Source organism: Botrytis sinoallii (assembly GCF_014898435.1).
Source record: "Botrytis sinoallii strain Bc 23 chromosome Unknown BSIN_004, whole genome shotgun sequence".
In the NCBI taxonomy this organism is placed as follows: Eukaryota; Fungi; Ascomycota; class Leotiomycetes; order Helotiales; family Sclerotiniaceae; genus Botrytis; species Botrytis sinoallii.
In genome coordinates this window covers 1,793,490-1,816,516 of record NW_024066031.1, presented here as the reverse complement: position 1 = coordinate 1,816,516, position 23,027 = coordinate 1,793,490, and the positions used below count along the sequence as shown (strand labels likewise).

At 43.5% G+C, this 23,027-nt stretch overlaps 7 protein-coding genes across 7 annotated transcripts; 3 read left to right on the top strand and 4 right to left on the bottom strand.

Annotated features, from left to right (window-relative positions):
- Positions 1-211: 211 nt before the first annotated feature.
- EAF02_002986 (uncharacterized protein) lies at positions 212-1,333 on the top strand (the record flags this gene model as incomplete). The annotated part of the gene is made up of 1 exon (XM_038899034.1): positions 212-1,333. One exon carries the CDS (start codon positions 212-214, stop codon positions 1,331-1,333), a length of 1,122 nt encoding a protein of 373 aa, XP_038761322.1.
- A 387-nt stretch (positions 1,334-1,720) lies between these two features.
- On the bottom strand, positions 1,721-3,364 carry EAF02_002985 (uncharacterized protein; the record flags this gene model as incomplete). The annotated part of the gene is made up of 2 exons (XM_038899033.1): positions 1,721-2,823; positions 2,899-3,364. The coding sequence occupies 2 exons, from the start codon at positions 3,362-3,364 to the stop codon at positions 1,721-1,723; spliced, it is 1,569 nt and encodes a 522-aa protein (XP_038761321.1).
- Positions 3,365-5,687: 2,323 nt separating this feature from the next.
- Positions 5,688-6,843, bottom strand: EAF02_002984 (uncharacterized protein; the record flags this gene model as incomplete). Its single annotated transcript, XM_038899032.1, has 2 exons — positions 5,688-6,203; positions 6,328-6,843. 2 exons carry the CDS (start codon positions 6,841-6,843, stop codon positions 5,688-5,690), a joined length of 1,032 nt encoding a protein of 343 aa, XP_038761320.1.
- A 2,783-nt stretch (positions 6,844-9,626) lies between these two features.
- EAF02_002983 (uncharacterized protein) lies at positions 9,627-11,024 on the top strand (the record flags this gene model as incomplete). Its single annotated transcript, XM_038899031.1, has 1 exon — positions 9,627-11,024. One exon carries the CDS (start codon positions 9,627-9,629, stop codon positions 11,022-11,024), a length of 1,398 nt encoding a protein of 465 aa, XP_038761319.1.
- A 1,839-nt stretch (positions 11,025-12,863) lies between these two features.
- EAF02_002982 (uncharacterized protein) lies at positions 12,864-14,006 on the bottom strand (the record flags this gene model as incomplete). Its single annotated transcript, XM_038899030.1, has 6 exons — positions 12,864-13,027; positions 13,119-13,149; positions 13,213-13,350; positions 13,400-13,545; positions 13,871-13,896; positions 13,969-14,006. The coding sequence occupies 6 exons, from the start codon at positions 14,004-14,006 to the stop codon at positions 12,864-12,866; spliced, it is 543 nt and encodes a 180-aa protein (XP_038761318.1).
- Positions 14,007-17,458: 3,452 nt separating this feature from the next.
- Positions 17,459-18,901, top strand: EAF02_002981 (uncharacterized protein; the record flags this gene model as incomplete). Its single annotated transcript, XM_038899029.1, has 2 exons — positions 17,459-17,679; positions 17,731-18,901. The coding sequence occupies 2 exons, from the start codon at positions 17,459-17,461 to the stop codon at positions 18,899-18,901; spliced, it is 1,392 nt and encodes a 463-aa protein (XP_038761317.1).
- Positions 18,902-20,278: 1,377 nt separating this feature from the next.
- Positions 20,279-22,276, bottom strand: EAF02_002980 (uncharacterized protein; the record flags this gene model as incomplete). The annotated part of the gene is made up of 4 exons (XM_038899028.1): positions 20,279-20,431; positions 20,484-21,724; positions 21,782-22,086; positions 22,212-22,276. The coding sequence occupies 4 exons, from the start codon at positions 22,274-22,276 to the stop codon at positions 20,279-20,281; spliced, it is 1,764 nt and encodes a 587-aa protein (XP_038761316.1).
- Positions 22,277-23,027: the final 751 nt, after the last annotated feature.

The following is a 23,027-nucleotide window of genomic DNA, read 5'->3' as shown; positions in this document are numbered from 1 at the left end:
GATGAATTAAGTGCTGATTGATTCGTGAAGATAGTCGCTCAGGCACGCAACCTTCTCAGATTGTGTGGCACGGCTTGGAAATAACTATCCAATTGGATCGTGGTTACATAAATATTGAAGTTAACCATCTTCACATCCTCTTTCCACAACATACACCTGTGATCATACTCGACATTTCATAACTCAAAAACATAATTTACTGAATACCATCATGCCTTCTGTAGGCCCCGAACTACCTCCCCATCTTCAAAAACGAAAGCGCTCGATTGATGATTCCGAAGTACCTAATTCACCACCGCGCAAAATACAAGCAGCAGCTCCACCACGAGTTCTTGGTCCCTCTCTACCACCTTCAACAAATCCAGATGAAGTCAATATAGAAAGCAGCGACGACGATGACTATGGCCCACCAATTCAGCCCTCCAACGCCAAGAAGCCTCAATCTCCACCACGAAGAGTTATAGGACCCTCTGCACCACCGAAATCTACCTCTCCACGCATCACAGGTCCTTCCCTACCTTCCAAAAATCCAGATGAGCTCGAAATCGCAAGCTCAGACGATGACGACTCGTATGGTCCTTCGATTCCCACTCAACGAAAGCCATCCCCGCCACCAAAACGCATTTTAGGGCCCGCTCCTCCACCCGCTTCCCTCTCGGAACGACCTTCATACCCAGCAAATTCAGATTCAGACAGCGACTCAGACTATGGCCCTTCCCTCCCTCCCACAGCAGGAAGCGCCGCCGCCATTGCTCTCGCATCTCAGCAGGCCCGTGAAGCCCAGGCGGCGGCCGCTAAATCAAATGAGCCTGCGAAACCCCAACGTCCAGACTGGATGCTTGCCCCTCCCACATCCTCCGACTGGACCACCAAGATCGATCCTACCAAACTGAAAGCGCGCAAGTTTGCAGGAGGCAAGGGTTCCAAAGCACCGGCCGAGAAGACGGGCGTATCTGCCATCTGGACTGAAACTCCTGAAGAAAAGCGTCAACGACTTGAGGATGCGGTTTTGGGCCGTCAAGAATCTGCTGCTTCTACTAGTAATGGATCTGCGCGTACAATAGCTGAGAGTAGGGCGGCAGAAGAGACTGATAGGAGGGTTAGGGAATATAATGCTAAGAATAGAGGGAAATCTCTATATGAAGCGCATGCAGAAGGGAGCGTAGTAGGAGGAAAGGGAAAGAAGGAGGAAGAGGATGACCCCAGTAAGAGGGGTTTTGATAGAGAAAAGGATATGGCATTGGGGGGTCGATTAGGACATGCAAAGAAGAAGGAATTGCTGAATAAAGCCGCGGACTTTGGCAGTCGATTTCAGAAGGGTAGCTATCTGTGATGCAGCGTGGTTGAGCCAGGAAGGCCATGAAACCGGAGCGATGATATAGGATCCACGAGAATACAGTGCATGATAGAGGCTGCTCACATAATTTCTACGCACACAAAGATAGATACCCAAGTTCGGCTGTTTAGATCAATAGAGGTCAGTCGCATTAACATTAAATACTCGTTTTCTATTGCTTGCTTTGCTTTCCTTTTCTACGTTTGAATACATACTTTCATAAATCTCGCCACCCGCCAACCTTTGTCCTGATAATTTTATAGAATGAACCCGTCGCCATGATAGTTTCCATAAACAAAGCACCCGCCACCATATCCCAAATCGCATCATGTCATGTCAAGCCAGGTCATATAATATACATCCAATCCAGACCCACCGCGCCACCTATTTACCAAACCTCCTAATCTCCAACCACCTCAACCCACAATACGAGAATGCCGAAAACGCAAAAGCCAGCTCAAACCCTACATCCCCTCCATACTCCGCACCACACAGTTTCCCAATCGGCCCCGTGAACCACACCTGCGCCATACCCAACACTGCGCCCATTACCCCGAAAAGAAAAGCCACCATGGCAGCTATACCCGGCGGCAGCCGATTCGCATCCATGTAATTCTCGGGTCGATATCCTTCAAATCCTCTTTTGAAGAAAAAATGTTCCGAGAGTGCGATTCCCTCATATATCGCTAGCCAGTAAGCGATCACGAGCATGAAATTCTCCAGCACCGCTTCGAAATTTCCGTACCCCGGAATGGCAATCGCGCAATAGATGAGCGTTCCGATGAAGGTCCACACGAAACGCGGTACGCGTGCAGTGGCTGAGGAAAGCACTTGCAGGGAGAGAGACACGGAATAGATGTTTGGACAGTTGTTTGCGATGATGGAGAGAGCGAGGATGACGATGCAGAATTGTCCGAACCTGCCAAGTGGGGGAATGAGGACTGAAGAGAGGAGTCCTCCGATTCCTGAATTGGTATAGTTGCTCATGAAGACGTTGTCTCCTCCGTTGCCAGCCATAGCTGTAGCGACGGCTGCGCCTAACATTTCAGTGAATAAGAGGGGAAATATCAACCCGGCGAATGTCCAGAGGAAGATAGATTTCCGACTGCGGTCGACAGGTTGATATACGGTGTAATCTGCGGCATAGCTTGTCCAACCCGTGGCAAACCCAAAGATACTCGCCGCGAAGGAGAGACAGGCTCCTGTTTCGGATTTGCCAACGCTCATGGGAGTGTTGATGAAGTTACCACTATGGGCAAATTCTCCAAGCACAATGAGGAAGATTATGAGACAGGGGATCCAGGAGTAGCGTTCATAAGTGTGTACGATTTTGTAGCCAAAAAGGGTTACGATGAAGGTAGCTGCTGCGATGACGATTATTCCCGCCCAGCCTGGCATGCGAGGGTTCACGGCGTTGAAGAGTTGCGCCCCAACTATGACGTTCACGGCGGACCAGCCAATACACGCAAGACAGTTGAAGATTGCAACTAGAGAAATTAGTATGATTTTTCGACCGAAACTCGATGACACAATACATTTAGAGAAAAGGGAGGCAAACTCACTAATCTTAACCCCATACCATCCAAAATAAAACCTACTCAAAACCATCTGTCTCAGCCCAAATCTCGGTCCAAACATTGAGAAAAACGCAACGGGTACTACCCCCAGCAAATTCACAAACAGAATAATCAACACCGTATCCACAAATCCCAGATGAAAAACCGGGTAGCTCAATGCTCCAAGCGCAAAAGAGGACACAACCAAGTTGGCCGATAGCCATAATGTGCCGATCTGGCTCATACCTGCAGTACTGCGTTCATCGCTGGGAACGCGTTCGATGCCGCGGGATTCGACGCCGAAACGACTGGTGTAGCGATGAGCTTTGGCGTACCAGGTACTCCCTTCTTGGAGGGATGAGCTGTGGATGGCGATTTCTTTGGAGTTGAGCGGGTAGTCTTGGTCTGAGGAGGTGGTGGTGTGGGTTTGGCCGATTTCGGGGTCGTAGACCCTTTCTCTTGTGAAGGACATGTTTGAGAGGGTGTTGTTATTGGTTATTTTGTTTGGTTGTGGGATATGAGGAGGAGGTTGAAAGAAGTCTTGCTCCTTTTATCTCTGTCTGGAGATGTGGAAAGACTTTGACAGCCCCAAAACCTCAAGGTATCAATCTCATAGCCTGGGCTATGCTAATAGAGGCTGATCTTAGATGTTGGGTCTGTATGGGGCTTAATTTCCGTATAGGTGATTCAGTGTAAGTGAATTACCATTCAACTTCCAGTCAACTCCCTTGTCATTTATTCGATTCAAATGTCCAAGAGCCAGTGGATGAACAAATCACAATATCTCTCTCCTTTCATCGATCATCATCTGGGATCTTAAAAAAGGATTGTATGATTCACAGAATGTCAAGTTTACCAGCTCTTTATAATCGAATGGAGAGGAGAGTGTGGATTATGAAGGTGCCACCGAGACCGACCAACGGATACTTGATGCCGCTGATTTTCTGCCAGGAATTCTCAGGTAGGAATTCAGTATGAGTGATTGCTGGATTTTGTAGGATGACAGATCTTCTGTAGCAAACAAATTGACCTCCTGCGGGAAAGTAGGCGATGCCGAAATGATTTTGCGGAAAAGAGAATCCTTAAGTAGCGGAATGAAAACGTAGCGAACTTATTTCCAGAATAGTATACGTAGAAGAAAACAACAATCCAACTACCAGGTCTTTTAATACAAACAATTGGTAAAACCTTTATACAAGGTACTCCAGGGACGCGATCCCAAGTCACTTACGCATACAACAGCAACTCAAAACGATGAAAGTACTGATTACTGCAAAGTATATGCAGTATCACGGTGAGAGCAATAGTAGAAACCCCTTCATGGATTCTGCATTTTGGTGTGCATATCGGGTTATACGACAGCTTTGTCGGTGTCATTATTCTAGGGGAGAATATTGAAATGGGTTTCTGGGCCGATGTAGTTAGGATATGATTTGTTGGTTTGTGCAACGTTTATTGATAAGTCAATAAGCTTTGTGAAAGCCACCGAGGGGAGCAAGCTAGGCTTCGGTTTGTCTCACCATGATGACTGTGAATGTGTAGAGGTGTGAAGGAAATGAGCTGATGTTCAAAGGGAATGAGGAATAATGAGAAGCAATGTCCGCAGAAGACGATACGAAAAGATTAATGGTATGAGCCATATGGAGGAAGTACCGAAAGCTTCATCAATGCTTGTGACCAGATCAGATACTCACTTAAATGCTTATCTTTCCCTAAATAAACCCTATTCACATGTTCTAACCAATGGCTTCAAATGATAGATTAATTGACACCTTCTAGTGTGCGAGCGGAAAGCATAACCGATCGGAACTGTCCGGATGGACCAAATGAGTTAGAAGTTCGGCGTTTGTTTTTCTTGTGCAACGGTCGGATATGAACTTTCTTCTTTCTTCTGACAGCTAGAGAAGTGGCGCCCAGGTACAACTGATTGGTCGGAACCTGTATGTTCCAGCTAATTTTATGCTCCTTTTCCCCCCTCACCTTACCTAGACATTCAGACATTCTCTCATTTGGCGCACGAAGCACCAAATATAATTTCACAGCATCGCTATGAGAGATACAATTCTCCGATCTTCATCTCTACAACCATCCCGTCTCTCACAACCTCAGTACCTCTGCACCTATCCGAGCGGTTTTCGTACCCTTGGAATCTGCAACTTTCCGTGACAGCACATCCACCAGACCATTGCACGAGTATCTCACGTGCCTTCCAAGCCTTTCACTTTGGTGGAGGGGTACTGCGCCTTTCCGATCTTGGGCATGCGGGTTCGTAGCATGGGAATGCATGTCTCATCTGATGTATTTATTGTCTATCATGCTCAAATCTTGTGGAATTGGGCAGATAGCCGATTTTGGGGGTTTGGGATGAAATTGAAGGAGATTTTTGGAAACGCTCAAATGCATGCAATGCTCCTAGTACCATAAGACTAACGGGAAGGTAAACTTGATATAAAAAGGCAATACAACGTTTCAATCAACGTTTATCTCGGTTGCGTTTCATGATTTGCGTATTAGAAGTACCAAGGGCGATAAAGCACGTGTTTCTGTGGTGCGGACATGTCAATGTCAAATGCAGCTCATTTTGGACGTCAATTGTTCCTTGAATTGCATGCATTGTAGCGGTCAAGAATGATATTTCAAGGTTCCCCTGTCCAAGGCTTTGATGGCTTGCATGGATCGCGAATTGATGTAGCGAATTCTGCAGCTAGAGAAGTGCCCTTGTAATAGCTGAGATAAAAATCACAGCAATACCAAGACATTGAGGCTGAAAATCAATAATTCAGATGCTTTTCTGCTCATTGCTTAGGTTGAAAGTGTAGTCTCGCCTCCTCGGCGAGATGACGAGGTGCCATAACTCCGTATTTAGACTCATCATTCTCCAACCAATAGTCGTGTATGACCCCTCTCTTCACGTCAGTCCTTTTCACTGCCATTTTTCCCGAAATAATCCTCCAGAACAAAGCTTGTACCTCGAGAATCATCTCCTCCGCATCTACTGCATACGTCAAGTGGCCACAAGCAAGTCGTACTCTTGGTGCCGCTGTCTCGCTCGATTCATGTAGCCTTTTGAGTTCAGAATTTCGATGCTTTGCGAAAGATGAGAGTAGGTTAAGTGATGTCATGTATTGAATCCAATTGCCTCCCTCTTCCGGAAAGATTATCGCGCCTTGAGTAGAAGGTAGACTAGGGTTTTGATCTGCCTCATCTGGAAGTTCGGATATGACAGGATATCTGTGTCTCGTGTAGAGAGTATCACCAACAAACAAATAATGTTCTTCAATATCATACCAGGCAAGTGAGTCGGGTGTATGCTAACACCGAGAATTAGTGATTGCACATCAAGGGAGACTTTCGGAAGAGAAGGAAGCGGTAGATGAAACATTCAAGTAAATCTGAAAATAGTGGAGGATGATATGAAATGGTGATTGAGCTTACGCCTGGGATTTGTATGAATTGGATGCGGAAGTGGGTGTTGTGCATCGAAAAGTACTCCAGCTGACGCGCCCAGTGTGAGACTTTGTAATTCGGTGTCGATACGTTCATACATTTACAAAGAGAGCTCGTCGGTAAATCTTCGAGAATGAAAGATTTGTCATTCTCCGAGGCTACTATGGTAGGATTTGACGACAGAAACTCTGGAAGGCCAAGAATGTGATCATAATGGCAATGCGTGCAGATTATGATGTATGGTTTCTCGCCATTCGGATTCAAACTCTGGTTGTTAAAGGATGCAATAGGGTATTCTTCGATAAATTGGCGTAGTGATGTAGGTTTGATTGTCCTGTCTCGAGGCGAATTGCATCCCGTATCCGTTATGATCACGTAGTTGAAACCCAATTTAATGTAGATATATGGTTGTTCTCCATACGAATCATCCTCTGATATGACAAAGGTAGAAGAATTTAACCTTCTGCTCACAAAGCTTGTCGAATTTAAGCTCAAGTCAGCCATCACTGTATGATCTCCAGCGACGAAAACAACAGGAGGTTGTTTTCTATAATTCCCGTGGAGGAAGGAGAAGCCGATGTGTTCAGATTAGGAATGGCTCTCATAACACATCAAAGGTTGCTGTTATTCTTGTTGTTATTGTGGTGGTGGACCAGCTCTTCAAGGCTATTTGTTTCCAAGGAAAAGCATTGAGATGTGAAGTAAGGTTATCAGATGATGATCTACTCGCTGACCTTAAGATGGCCCATCCTGTGAGTTGTTTCTGTGACATCATCTATTCATTCCATTTGTTATTTGATAAGGCTACCTGTTCCTACCCAACTATCCACTCTCACTACTACATATTAGCGGAGGCCAAAGGATATGAGATAGAAGTGTCAAGTCAACCGATTTGATGATGGATTCCTTATCAAAAGATGTGTCGTGAAATGCATATACCTAGCTAGGTGTAGTAATCAGTTTCATGTACCCGCCAAACATGTTTCGAATGATTGCCAGCTAGGTACGAATATCATAAATGATATAATAACAGGTATATTATGGGCAACCGATAAAAAGTCACTCATTGTCTGTTTATGATACAGCCAGTCAATCAGATGTTCTTTCGTAAGCAGATATATCAAAAGAGTGGAGCGTGCTGATCTACCTGTCTGTGCATTATAAAGGCTGATTGAAGGATAATCCGATCTTGGTGCGAAATGCATTATCTTTCGGAGTGTTAAATGTACTAGGGAGTCACGTGGGAGCATCGAGGGAGTGGAGTCTAACCAATACCTGTGTAAGTGCAACTAGGTATATATAAAAAATTCTGTTGTTCCCAGATATCATCGATATATGAGGTATTGTTTATTGAGAAAAATTTCACTATAAATGCAACACTTATTAGCAGATGTTAATAGACGGTACTAGTATCTACCCTACCTGCGTAGATATTTCAGAACATTCAAATATCCCCCCCTCACCTGAAATTATACAGCAAAAGGCGGATCTTCTCCGACACATGACTCAAAAATGGTGATTGTACAAAGGAACAACTGCTCAATCATTGGCAGTAATCTCCAGACAAACTTCTTTGCTGAACATCTAGATCGAATCTATCACGGGAGCGTGTCACATTTTGTTTCTCTCTCGGATTTGAAACAAGGGCCGCGATACTCGATCATTCTTCGTTACAGATTGCCTTTCCATCCCACCACAGAATCACCCTACATCAAGATATTTGAAACACGGTATAAAGTACACGCCCATAGAAGAATCTAGGTCGAACTGGTTCAAACTTCAGATGTTTGTTTATTAAACATTTGTAATTCCATCTCAACCTATACACACCTCATCACATCTCTCTCAAACCTCAGACGAGATGACCGGCAAAGTTCAAACGGCATAAATTCCGAAAACATCAGAGGATTCATTATGACCTTAGTAGTATCAAAGTACCATCTACTAGGTACCTTGGACTGGAGTCTAGAATGATGATAATTTGGTGTAACAAGAGGTCGGCGTTTATTTCATATAATCCTGCAAATCGAACACAATATATACCGTTCGAACAACGAGCCGATGAACTCTCTATTCTTCCTGGCTACCTAGGTATTCCCGATTATGCCACTTTTCAAGCCACTTGAATCGACTTAAATGGCTCAACCTCCGACACCCAGACCAAAAATGTGCCACAGGTGAATTAAGATATCTCGGTTGATTGGTGATTAAAGCAAACGTCAAGATTCCCATCTTGACATGATGGGACTATTTTAATTGGGTATGGTTAATTTACGACTAGGTCCCAAAGAACACTTTGACCATCAACCAAGCATTTTCGCGACATTTCGTTTCTTGCAATGCTCGCTCCCGAGTTGCCCCTTGCACAAACCCCGCAAAAACACGTCCTGGCTCTCAAGTTATTCAAACTAATCATCAGAAAATGTTTCCAATATCAGAATATTCGTACTTGGGACCGACGATAGGACCTAAGCCGTTCTCTTCTTACAAAGTTTACCTCGATACTCCACTTGGGAGACACTTGGGAGACACTTGGGAGACACTTGGGAGACACTTGGAAAGGGCTTGGAAGGGTATCTGCTACTAGTTAGGTACTGTCAAAATGGTCAAGCTTTCTTGCCAACCAATTGTTTGCTTTGGATGTTTCTCTTTCTTTCATTCATTACTCGTTTCTTTGTTTACAAGAAACAGTTTTAATCCAGTATTCCCCAGTCATTGTTCATTCCTTTCCATTATACCAGCCGGTCTGTTGTGATACATTCCCTTGAATTTTTCTTTGTCGCTGGAAGTACAAAGAGAAAGCATTTGCCAAGGACCTTCACCTTTCAACTTTCCTTCTTGACGTCCATCTCGCTTTGCATTGTTCTCTTGTTCGTTTCCTTTCCTCGAGTGCATTCACTCGAGTTCGCTTGAGGAGTCACCCCATTGTTCTCTGTCACAATAAAGAACCTTCGATTCATACAATTGTCTTTGTTTAATCATAATCATTGTTATTACTCGAGTATATCTATTGTTCAGTCATATTAAACAATGTTCACGCTGGCCGGGAATCATCTATAAAGTTCTACACAATCACCTTTCAATGTCTTCTTCTTCATAAATCGAACCATTACTTCTTTCAATCTCACAACTCTCCGAACCGAATAAACATTCACAAAGAACTCGATCAGAAGAAGCAGAACTCGAACCTCTAAGTTTAAATCAAATACACATCCTTGCAGGCAAGAAAAAATCCTCCCGATCCAATCATCCAAACACACACAGCTCGAAACTCGAAAAACTTCAACATGAAGTCTACAATTTCAATCAGCATTGCGGCTCTCTTATTACTTTTCCAACTAACGGCAGCTCACACATGGGCAGATGAACTTAGAGTCATTGCACGCAATGGAACGTTCACAACTCCAAAAGGCTACCCCCGTGCTTACACTCCCCGCGTTGGAGCATACAACCCCGACGACAATCTCTGGAAACTCTTGAACGCTGTTCCCGATTCTATCACGATCTGTAACCCAAAACAAGTACCAGGAGCAAAGCCTCTAGACTCGTCTCAACAAATTTTGAGCGCTGCTCCAGGAGACTTCGTTGCTGTCAGGTACCAAGAGAATGGACATGTTACTGAGCCCACACAAGCAGACACTCCAGAACAAGGCAAGGGCTTTGGCAGCGGTATTGTGTACGTTTACGGCACAGCTGACAGCAAAGCAACCGACAAATTCAACGCCATTCACAAAGTATGGAACAAAGATGGTACTGGCGGAGACAAGCGAGGAAAGCTTCTTGCCACTCAGTACTTTGATGACATGGCATGCTTCCTTGCAGGCAATACCAATGGCAACCTCTTCGTTGACGAACCGACCAACAAAGTTACTATTGCTATGGCAAGAGCAGAAGCTTATAAATTTTCACAGACAACTCAAATGGGCCCAAACCTCTGGTGCCAGACTGATTTCCAGATCCCAGTAGAAGCACAAGCAAACAAGGACTACAGCATTTACTGGGTTTGGGATTGGCCTACCATGGATAAGAAGACCGGTAAGACAACTGTCAGCGAAATCTACACTTCTTGTGCCGACATCGCTATCACTGGTACTGTCAACAAGGATGAAGTCTCTTATATTGCACCTCAAGAGCTCAGCAACGCTGCACAATGGAGTCAGATGGTCAATCCCTTTGTCGTCGATCCCACCGCCGCTCAAAAACCATGGTCTATGCGCGCAACTACCGATCTCTTTGCTAAGCCAACCGTCTTCGCTGCAGCTGGAACAACAGCTCACGTTCAACCAACCACTGCAGCCTCCATCTCTGAGCAACAGTCATCCACCACTCAGCAACAATCATCTACCACCGAACAAGTAGCAACCGCTACTTCAGTCTCCGCACATCAAGGCTTCACCACCGTTACCATTTACGTCACTCAGACCTCCGGCGTAGCAAATCCAACAGGTCTCGCCACTGATGCGCAAGCAGGCGTTGGAGCTCCCTCAGTTCCTACTTCTGGATTCGCATCAGCAAGCACTTCAGTCTCTTCAAGTGTAGCTTCTGCTTCTCCTTCTGGATTCACATCGGCAAGTGCCTCAGCTCCTTCAGGTGTTGCTTCCGCAAGCGGCTCCTACGCTCCTTACCCTGCAATTCAACCTTTCATGAAGCGCTCCCTCCAGATCCGAGGTCGCAACGTGAATTGAGTTCAAACAAGGATGGAAAGAGTCAACGGACGGAGTGGAGGAATAGATGAGTGGATAGATAGATAGATAGATAGATAGATTAGATAGATACCCCCCTTTTCCCTTTGAGGCAACTCAATTACATGCACAGCATAGCACAGCCAAAATTGATAGATAGATAGATAGATAGGATACCCTGGAGTTCGTTTTTGTTTTTCTTACATTACCACGGAGTTTGCAGGCGCTTTTTCTCTTCTTTTCTCTTCTCTTCTTCTTTTCTTTTAGAATTCTTTATGATTCTGAGGCTGGCCGGCTGGCTATTCTTACAATACACCACATTTCATTTTCTTTTGTTAAATCTACGTTTTACTTTTTCTTTTACTCTTTGCTTTTTATGACGATGACGATGATGATGATGATAACGACGACTTTTTTCTTTCGGTGGTGGATATGGATATGGATTTGGAGCACTTGAACAAAGCATTCGATTTGGTTTGGTGCATGGAACGGATATGAAAAGTATATGGACATGGATGATACCCCATTGGACTTACTTGCATGGCTTTTTACCACACTCGTTTTTGTTTTTCGTTTTTTCCTTACATGTGGAGATGGGAGGGTGTCTAGGTGTTGAGGTCTTTGGGAGGTTAAATATCATATCGTACGAGGTAGCTGGATACGATTGATTATAGATGAATGGAGAATCTCTTATAAATCATGAATTTCAATTTTTTGAATAATTGTTTTTTGAACGTGTGTTGTATGTATGTGTGTTGTATGTAATGTATATAATAAGTAGCGATTCATTTATAAAATATCGTTGAAGAGAAGAAAAGAATAGAATAGAAAACAAAACATAGACGATTAATAGATAAATTCTATATAGTAGAATGATCATCTCAATATATATATATATACTTACTCTACTATAAACATCTACATTTCCGAATTATTACATACTATATAGAAGATACAATATAGCTAGAATATATCCATATTCATATTCCTAACTCTAAAAATTCAGTATCTATAAGAAACTATTATATTATATTAATAATATATATCGATATATACCTAGGTACATCTCCTTAGAAAGAATAGCTAGTAAGATATAAGATATAAGATATAATCGAAATCTAGAATTCTAGAATTCTAATCGTGCTTGTAAACGGGAGATAAAAAAAAAAGAGGATTAAAATGAGGATGGATATAAGTGGAAGTACTTATAGATGTATAATCGAGGTAGATGGTGTTTTATATAGGTATGTTGTGTATATGATGTGTGTTTGTGGTTGAGGAGATAGATGTTGTATTGTATTGTATTGTATTAGAAGAGGGGAGAGGGGAGAGGGGGGAGAGGAGTCTGATTAATGATTTATGTAAGATCTTACATCGTAAAGAGTTATGAGTATACGGGGGAGTGATGAATAGATAATGAATCGATGGATTGAATCAATTGAGAGGTATTATGGATTCAAGTTTTAGAGGAGAAAGCGGAGAGTGGGAGAATGTATGTATGTATACGTGTATATGTGTATATATGTATATACATCGATAACTATAAGCTTCGAGGAAAAATATAATCGCCAGGACGAAGAATTTATTTTGTATGACAGATGAGAAAATGTAAAGTGATGAAGAAAGAAGATGAAATTTTCCATCTCATTCTTCGATATCTCTATATTGTATTATATCTCAGTGCTGGCATGATATAATAGGTGCAGGTTTGACATCTATTGACCTTCCTGGAAAACTATCTCAGCTCGCTCTATCATAGAAGAAGCCTATCTTTCTTTCACACACACTCATTTTCCCATCGCGTTCGCAATTAATCTGAAATCCACATCTCCGTTTCCACATTTACATTTCTCCGCATAGAGAAATGACGACGGGTAATTGTGGAGCATCCTTTGGATTCGTGCGAGTATTTTCCATTTTACGGACGACGTCCATTCCATCGACTACTTTGCCAAAGACAACATGTTTATTATCGAGGAAGGGGGTTGGGACTGTGGTTATGAAGACTAGAGGTATGTTAGTGGTTTGATTTGGGTGTGGTGACAAAGTAAAGGGGAGGAATATGCAAATCGGATGTAAAAAGATGAGATGACTTACATTGAGAACCATTGGTATTTGGACCAGCATTCTACACCCAAATTAGTTTCATATCCAGCCACCGGACTACGAGGAAGATTGGACAAAAACATACCGCCATGGACAAAAGTCCCGGTTCCGTATGCTTATGGGTAAAATTCTCATCATCGAATTTACTCAGTCCATAAATACAAGTAGAGCCCGTACCATCGCCATTCAAGAAATCACCCCCCTGACACATGAAATCCTTGATCTATACGACATGTTAGAAGTGAATCAGCGCAAGAGGGAAGGGGCCATACGATTCGATGGAATTTACTGCCTTTGTATCCTTGCGGTCTACCAAGATGATTTTTGGTTTCCCCGGTACAGAATTGACGGAAATTCTCGGCCGTCTTGGGAACGACATCGGCGAAGAGCTCAAATTGAATACGTCCGAGTGGCTCACCTGGTTGATGTTAGAGATTCATGTACTACCTAGGTATCTTCAGGATTGGAGATGTTCGAAGATAACACGTGATGAACAGACAAACAAAAAACCGGTTCCTCAAGCTACTAGCTGGAAATACCGGAACACTCCTTCAAAAATAAAGGGGAGTGAAGCACGTGGGCAAAAGAAGCCGAAGACAAAGAGATCAGCGATCACACGATTTGATGTGGAAGGACCCGGTACTTCGGAATGCTAAACATTTAGACTCCGCCGTTTCCGGGTTTAAAGATATGCATGAAAAATAGTATAGTTTCTGGATGGATCATGCCGTAAGATGACTAACCTCCAATTGTAATATCAAAGAAGACTCTATTCACATATTTGTCAGTACATCGTGCTCTTCTCCAGACGTTAAGGTTGCAATCAGCTAGGTATACGAACAGAGGGTTCCCCGACGCGGGTAACTGAGTTGGTGGCATATTTTAAAGAAGGGGTGGGTGTTGAGATATGTCCGAAAGAGGAAATCTTTCTGGTTAACCCCGATTGTCCTACTGCAAGCGTAGGTATCGTTCCCGAATTTGTATCCAAAGGTCCAAAGCGTACCTATTCAATACGGTGTATTGGAGGTGGGAATCGCGAATTGGAATCTTTGACAGGGTTTAACAATCGATCTAGAAGTGTTGTGGGCAAATAGAAGCCGTATGATTAGTGAGGAGATAAAGAATTCCTTGTCGAATCAAAAATGACGAGAATGATTTGGATGATGTAAGGTCACTTTAGATGGTTTGTTGTAACTTTGTCAGGTGTTAATCTTTGTGTGGTATTTGAAAAACACGGGTCATTCCTTAGAAAAAAGGTCTCTCGGCAGACAAGATTGATCGTCGCTTTGTAAAGTTTAGCGTCATATATGTGCAGAACTAATTGTACAAGTTACAAGGGTTTTGCGAGGGGAAAATCAGAAAAGCTTGATTTTTCATCACAGATCATGATGAATGGATGAATAAATCCACTGCTGGAAGATACGGCACGGATTTGAGTCTTTTACCTGGAGAGAGAGGAGAGGCGAGGAGAAGAGAGGAGGTAAGGTAGAGGATACTGTCACGAATCATCAAGAATCATTACCTACCCGTGATCTAATCCTCAAGACTCTCGGCCAAAAGTTGATTGTTCCCATATCTACGTGACATTGCTTGGCCGTTGACTTTCACGAGGTAGGATATCTGACATGTACATCCATATGCCAATCGATCAATCGTTGGCTGCATGTATGAAAGTGGCCATACGATACACTAGCCAGATACACGAAAACGAGAAGAGAACCGCTCTTTGAACTTGGTGACGGGGAAGAGATTCATTGATAATCAGATAAACAGTCTACCTCACAATGAAAGAGATGTGATATCGGCAAGATCAATACGAGTGAGTGCATGCACATCTTCAAACTGGTGATGTACTGATAGGTATCATGGGATGTCACCACACTGCGATCTTCCAGGTTTCTCTCTTCTTGCATGATGAATCAAGGAGGGATGGTTTAGTATCAAACTCAACGCGCTCCGAAATCCCCGGGTTGATATTATCCAATGATATCAGTTCAGATGGTACTGAGACGGACGTTGTATGCATGTACTGAATGCACTGTAATCCCATCTCTCACCATTTTGTTTGGAGGAGTCTTTAAAGGAGGCACAATTGTCTCAGATTTACACGTTTTTGGAAGATTCATGATCGCTTCCGGTCTCTCCATCCTTTATGAAAATTGTTTGAAGTGAGAACATAGCTAGATATCCACGATGTAGTAGGTAGTAGGTAGGAGGTAGGGAGTAATCTTACATGCACACACCCGAATCGAAATTCCAAAACCCATTCGTGTGGATGGATGCATCTAGAGTGACTAGGAGAATTCCGGATTGTGTATCCGATCCATATCTAGATTCCATGTGGCTTACCATTCGGGATTTGTCTTGCCCATTGCAAGTTGCAACACCATGGATGCTTTTCATGAAGTCCAATCATTTCGTACGGATGGCCGTTTGCCGTCGACCGTTACCAAACTTGTAAGGTGTAGGTTAGGTAGGACCCGACTGTTCTTTTTATTTGTTGTGTGGGAGTGAGATGGTGAAAAGTATTTCAAATACTTGCTTGGTGGGATGGGAGAGAGAAAAGGGAGGCGTAGAATTGAAGGAAAGTTGTGTGTGTATTTATATTATCGCCATCATAATAACCATAACCACCTGGGCATTACCGTATGAAGCTTTGTAGATAATTGTTAATATCGGATGTATCTTTTCTCTGTTCTTGTATTTTTAGTATTGAGAAGTTTTATTTACAAGAGTATCTAGGTATTTTGATTCCTCTCCTCTCTATTTGCGTGCTATACACTTCTTTGTATATTCGTCTAAATGATAATATTCTTTACACTTCACTTCTAGATCTATCATCTATGAGATCTCTTCATTATCCAATACTATCACGAGTATTTATGATATACGATATTTGAGTACACACTTACATATACACCTAGTCATTCTTGGGATCCACCACTTGCCTAGGTACTCAAGTACTCCGCAAAAAGAAATTCCAAAACCTGTCTGAACGCATTCGGGAAGTACATTTTAACTAGCTGGGTATGTGAGTGTGTAAATGTAAATATGTATGATATGGATCTCATGTATCTAATATGTATGAAGTACTATGAACATCGTGGGTTATCATTTAATTCACTCACCTGCCTATCACTCTCATATCTTACTCCCACTTTGATTTTATATTGGTAACGGTGATGATAATGGTCATGGTAACGGTATTAATATCAACATCAATATCTGTTTCCGTTCAAATTCATTCAAATCCACTCAATCCACTCAATCCATTCAATCCAATTCACATCCAGTCAAAATATCTAAACAAAGACTCAAGCACTCGAGTACTCTTTGATCATTGTTGATCTACCATTGATTTCATCACATTCTCATTCCTCTTGCCTTACATCCTGACTCGATTGGAGTCCCCGACCATCGATTTGGATCAATTTTCCGCTCGATTTCCAAATCATTAACGCCTTGCTTTGACTTCCTCTTGAGCCATTTTTTAAATCAAAATCAAAAAGACTTTGGTCTCTTGTTATATTATTAAGCCAACTCCAACTTCGTTCAATTCCCACTCAATTCCCACTCAACTCAATTCAACTCAACTCAACTCAACTCAACTCAACTCAACTCAACTCAACTCAACTCAACTCAACTCAACTCAACTCAACTCAACTCAACTCAACTCAACTCAACTCAACTCAACTCAACTCAACTCCAACTCCAACTTCCAACTCTCAACCCTCTCCCAAGTCAAAGTCAGATCATTTCAAAGGTATGTTTTCAACTGATATCAAAAAATCGTTGCCCTTTTTTCAATTCCTCGTCATTCTTTGGTTACAAGATCCCATTTATTATCCATTAAACTTGCTGACCCCATCTTTTTTCTCCAGCCTTCGCCCTCGATACCCAGTTTTGGTTACTTTATCCACAAAGACAGCCTCTCGATTTCATCCATCCATACATCTATTCATCCACCCCCCCTCCCCATCTCCCCCATCCCTCATTAATGCATATTGTCGCACCAAGGAAAGGACTCGTGTGAATCGCTTCACTTTACTTTACTTTCTCTCGCCTCTCACGTCAACTTTTAATATTTACTCTTTCCCACATTTTCGATCATTGGGAACGGGAAAAGAAAGATTGGTTCATATGAATTGTTCATTAATCAATAGTTTCAAATGATCTCGGTAAAAGGATTTCTTTGATTCATTCACGACCACTTGTGGCAACCAATAATCTCATCCTGTATTGTATTGACCCACCCATACGACCTAACTCTGGGAACGTTAGAGGGTTGAACGGCGCTGCACAATTACAACAACACATCGCTCAACTAAAACATGGCGCTAGTTAATGGAATGGTAGAGGTCGTCAAGATCGTCGCGAGGCAGACTACAATCGCACCTTCGTCAACAGTAGCAACTTCGTCCCCGATCTCATCAACCTCAGCATCTGCTACTCCATCTACACCAGCATCGTCCAATAACAACAGTAGCCCAACTAGTTCGCCACTGTTGTTCTTCGTTGCGCTGGGATTTGGTGTCGTATTTACAAATTTATGGTAAGTACCTTAAGGGGTTCGAATGTCTGCTTATCACTAACCTTTGCGAAGGATCATTGTTGGTGTCAAATACTGTTTTCGATACAATGCTAGGAATCGGGCTGCGCGAGAAATGGGTGAGAACCCAATCAATCTCGATAACATGCCAACCCGACCACACCGAAGGCGCCGGGAAAAGAAGCTCATGACCATGGACGAAGTGAACGAACGATTTCCTTTGACGAAATACAAAACCTGGGTAGCAAATCGAGCTAGCGAAGGACTACCAACTAGTGGGGGTGTTACAGCGCCGCCAAGCCGAGCTGCAAGCGTGGCAGAAGTGGAGGGAGTCGAGCCATCTTCGCCTGTTGGAACAAAGCATTCTATCAACACCAGGCCAGCCACGGCCACTTCGAACAGAGATGAAGCAGCACCATCATCGCCAGCACATACTATGAGAGGTGGGTATGGCGACAGAAAGAGTATGGATGCGGTAATTGCGGAGAAGACACCTGCAATGACCGAGGAGCGTAAGGAAGAACTACATCATTTGGAAGAAGTTCCAACGAGAGCCAGCACAATCGATAATAAGAATATTGCAACGGTCGAAGACGTTGAGGATGACGACGAGGATGATCATATTCATACCGCCGTACCTCCCGAGCTCCTCAACAACCCAGGAGATTCATGTGCTATCTGCATTGATTCTCTAGAAGAGGATGATGACGTTCGTGGTTTGACTTGTGGTCATGCTTTCCATGCCTCATGCTTGGATCCATGGTTGACCAGTCGTCGTGCTTGCTGCCCACTTTGCAAGGCGGACTACTTTACACCAAAACCCCGACCTGAAGGTGAGCCTGAGCCTGAGCGACATTCACGTAGAGCACACGCCTCGAGGGCAAATATGCCCCAACAGCCACAGTCAGCTTGGACTGGAATTCGAGGTATGCCAGGAATATTCGGAGCATCCGCTAGGTCAAATGTGGATACCCGAAATCGTGATGAACGACAAACGAGGCGGGCACGCCAAGCTCAAGCTGGACCGACGAGTGTAGCAGCCGATGGAGGAGCACCCGAAGTCACCACTGCTCCAGCAGCAAGCAGATGGAGGCCAAGAATACCGGCGGCTTTCACCGGAATCCGCATGCCTGGTAGTAATAGAGCCACAGAAAATGCTTCGGCACAATCAGCCAATGCCGAGCCAACACCTTCTCAGCTAGAAGCAGGTCATCGTTTTGCTTGAGGATAACTGAGCTTCAACTGGGAAAGTTGAGTCGTCTATTGAGTGTGTGGGGAATTGTCGAGAACAATCCGGTGATATTATTGGCATCGTCACAGTGAGAATATCTGTGATCGTCTCATCACGAGTACATACCTACCAAGCTATACCTAATCCTTTGCAACCATGTCTCAACAAATGTTCCCAAGTCGCCTCCCATTTACTGACATTCCCCATCAATCTACCAATACGAAAGTGCCCATGCCCCAATCCAGCAAACGATCTCAACCCACCCCTTTTCGGTCGTCTCAATACCTAATTTCGATCCGTCATATTCCAGGCATTGTACATACACTCAGATATCAAGACACTCGATACATGTCAGTATTTGAGCTAGTCTTCAGAATTTTCTAGTCCGTCACAAATCTCTTATGATGTTGTGCTCCTTTAGCGAATGTTTATCTTATCTTATTTTACTTTTATTTTTCTTTATCGACATATTTTCGATTGGCCTCGGCTCCTGATTCCGGTTTCTGGCAGGTATACATGGTTCGGGGCCATGTGAATGGGATGGCGGATGGATGGGAAGGACGGGATGGGCGGGAACGGTTTTCAAAGGAAATTTGAAAAGGTCGATTCCGGGGTGTTAAAGGAGGTGACTGATGAATAAACGAATGAATGAGGGGGGGGGGGGGGGGGGGGGGGGGGGGCAGGCGGGACACATAGACCAAGATATTATTTCACTTTTATCCGATCGCATGGGATGTATATGTATGGATGGTTGGGTGGGAGGCATGGCTTGAGGGCATGTTGGGATCGGAGTCGACGGTTGCAAATACAGGGCTGGCGGACATAGTAGTGCGGGTGATCCATTACATACAATAGCTGATATCAAAGAGAGAAATACTCACACTTATACATCGTTGTTCTTGAACATATCTACAATATACCTACAATAAATGCCGCTTTGAATTGTATGTAGTATGACGCTCTGAATTGCAGGAAACGGAAGCGTGGTTCAGATTAGAAATTAATCGAAAAGTCAAACAAGTAAACAGAGGTGCTCCCAAATACACAAAAAGAGACATCCAAATTGAGTAAATTGTGAATATTAAGTTAAGTGCTTGACTACCTAAGTACCCTGCTATGCATTCCATAAAAATGAAACTGACACGCGCGCCCGATATCTTTTAACATACATCCCCCTTTGCATGCATTCTCATGGTATTTTCCTCCTCCCCCGTACTTCATCTTCATCTCATGGATCGTGTTGTATCATATCACATCATATCAAATCATCATTTCCAGAGACGAGCCTCGGGAACGATTAATTATTAGACCTAGAACTCATCTTCTCCAAGTTACCTTCCATCCCATCAAATCAGCAGATCTTCAATCCAATCATCTTCCTACACGAATGACACCGGCAGCGATGAGTTGTTGGATCTTAGATCTGATTTGTGGATTCTTCATGTGTTCTTGAAGAGCGGCGGGGTCATTTTGAGCTTGTTGGAGAATGCTTTGCATGACTGGATCACCCATGATTCTTTGGATCTGTAATGGTTGTTAGTATCACAGTCTCGAAAGCAACTACTTTTTAACCTACCTCAGGGTCTCTTGAAAGTCTCTCCTTTGTCTGTTCCTCAGTCTCATTCTCTCTGGCACTGTACATGGCAGTAACAGCCTTCTGCTGTTGCTGCTCAATTTCTCTAGCATTGGCCTTTGAAACATCAGCCTCGCTAGCTTCGTTACAAGCATCAAGCGATTTGGAGTAATCTCTCATGCCAAAGTATGCTTGTGCTTTTCGGATGTATGCTCTGACAAACTTAGGATCCTTGGAGATTGCCTTGTCGCAATCTTCCAACGCAGAAGGGAATTCAAGAAGCTTGATGAAAGAAGCTGCACGGTTACTGTAACCTCTTGGATCCTCTGGAGCACGCTTAATCATCTCACTATAAGCCTCGACTGCTCCAGGCCAATCTGACTCCTTGAACTTTTGGTTTCCGAGTTCACGAGCCTCTTCAGCCTTTGCTGGGTCGATATAAGCTTTTCTAGCACTATCAATCTTGTTCTTCTCTGCGGCACGGAGCTTGTTGACGACGTCAGGGGTACGGTGCTCGGTGAGCGACTTATTGTAGTTCTCAATGGCTTTTGGCAGATCTCCCATCTTCTCATAGGAAGTTCCGATACGGGCGTATGATTTAGCGATCATCTTGAAATCGGCGTAAATTTCTCGTCCCTCTTCAACAGCCTTCTCACATGCCTTAATGGCCTCTTCATACTCTCCCTTCTCGAAATATGCAGCACCAAGGTTATTAAGATACGTGATATCCTTGTAGATTTCCCAAGCTTTGCTGTAATGTGCAATGGCCTCATCAAAGTTCTTCTTCTTGTACTGTTCGGTACCAAGTCTCTTTTCCTCATCGGCCTCGGCCTTTGCCTTCTTCTTTTCGGCAGCCTCCTCATCCTCTGGCTCCGGTTCTGGCTCGGTCTTGGCCTTCTTGGCTTGTGGTTCTTGCGAGCTTGGACGTACATCTGGCATTGCGATATCCTCCTCAGCCTCCTTAGGCGCAGAAGCACCCTCAGCACCTGGAGCGCCACCGAAAGCACCCGAATCGGCGAAAGACATGTCGACACCCATCAGGACACCCAAGACTTGAATCATACGTGGATCTGAGAAGAGATCTTGAGTATTGCCTGGGTTGGACTTGATTTGTTGAAGCTTTGACATGAAGGTTGGGTCTGAAAGGAATTTGGCGGTCTTGGGGTTTGCTGCTAATTTAGTGATGAGTTGAGGATCACTGAACATATTTCCTAGTCCTTCTGTTGGATCACCCTTTACGCCATCTACAAATCCTTTGTTAGCAAACCGTCCCATGTAACTCTAGACTTTCCAAAACTCACCTGCTTTAGCCTCTGCATCAATAGATTTCTTGACTTGTGCCAAACCCTTGGTAGCAACGGCATAATTTGCATCAAGCTTCAAAGCCTCTTCGTAAGCATCATGCGCCCCCAAAAGATCTCCCAAACTTTGCTTAGCAGTACCAACTCTGCCCCATCCCTTGGCCCAGTCAGGCTTAATACTCGTACACTTTTCAGCATCCTTCAAGGAGTTTTCAAAGTCTCGTTTCGAAGCATATGCAGCCGATCTATTAGAGTATAGGATGTGGTTTTCTGGTTCGATAGCAATGGCTTCGGTGAATTTTTCGCTGTGAGGCAATCAGTAACTTCTCTTCACGCATATTCCTCCTCAACAAAAACCCAGTGCAACGATACCATAGATAGCTCTTAGGAGTTATACAGTTTTAGAAAGACGAACAAAGGGAAAACTTACACAGCCTCGTCGAAATTCTTCTCTGCAATGGCTTTATTGCCAGCAGCTTTTAATGCGTCCGCCATGATGTGTGAGAGAGTTATGAAAGTAGAAAATCAGAAAATATGACAATTAGAGGTCGAGGGTAATACTAAAACTCGAATGCTCAAATTAGAAAGTTGGGTTGGAGGTTGGACAGGCATCTCTTTATTTTCCCTCCACTTGTTTCCAGAGCTTTCGATGCCCGCCTCGAATGGTCCGAGCTTCTTGTTCAAATCACATGAGTAATTACTTTGGGATGGTGGGGGAAACAAGGCTCGAGCAAGGCTATGAGGCTATCAAGGCTATCTATCCAACCTCTTTGACTACTCCTAGGGGTCTAGATGTCTAATGTCTAAATGATCTTTCTGAGTCCCTTTTACTATTTCTATAAACTACCTAGTATACAAAGTTAACTTTTCACTTCAATGTCTACTTTTACACTTTTACATTTTACACTTTACATTTTACAGCTCTAAAACAGGGACTATTGCAATCTCCAGACCCCTAGCCTAACTTAGAATTCAAGCGTGGTATTTGATGCAAGGTTAAAATTAGATAGATGCAAATCAATCACACATACATAGACTTCTGTCTGCCTGTCTGTCTTGACCAAAGTTAAGAACTTTAACTTATTATCCTCCAATGTTTGACACCCGGAATTCAGATCTTTTTTAGAATATACTTTTACCACTGTTTCTCTAGAAACAATCATCACACAACTAACACAGTACGAACATGCAGGTATCAACGTTCATTTTTAATCTTATTATCATTGCCGTCTCCTTTCCTTTATCA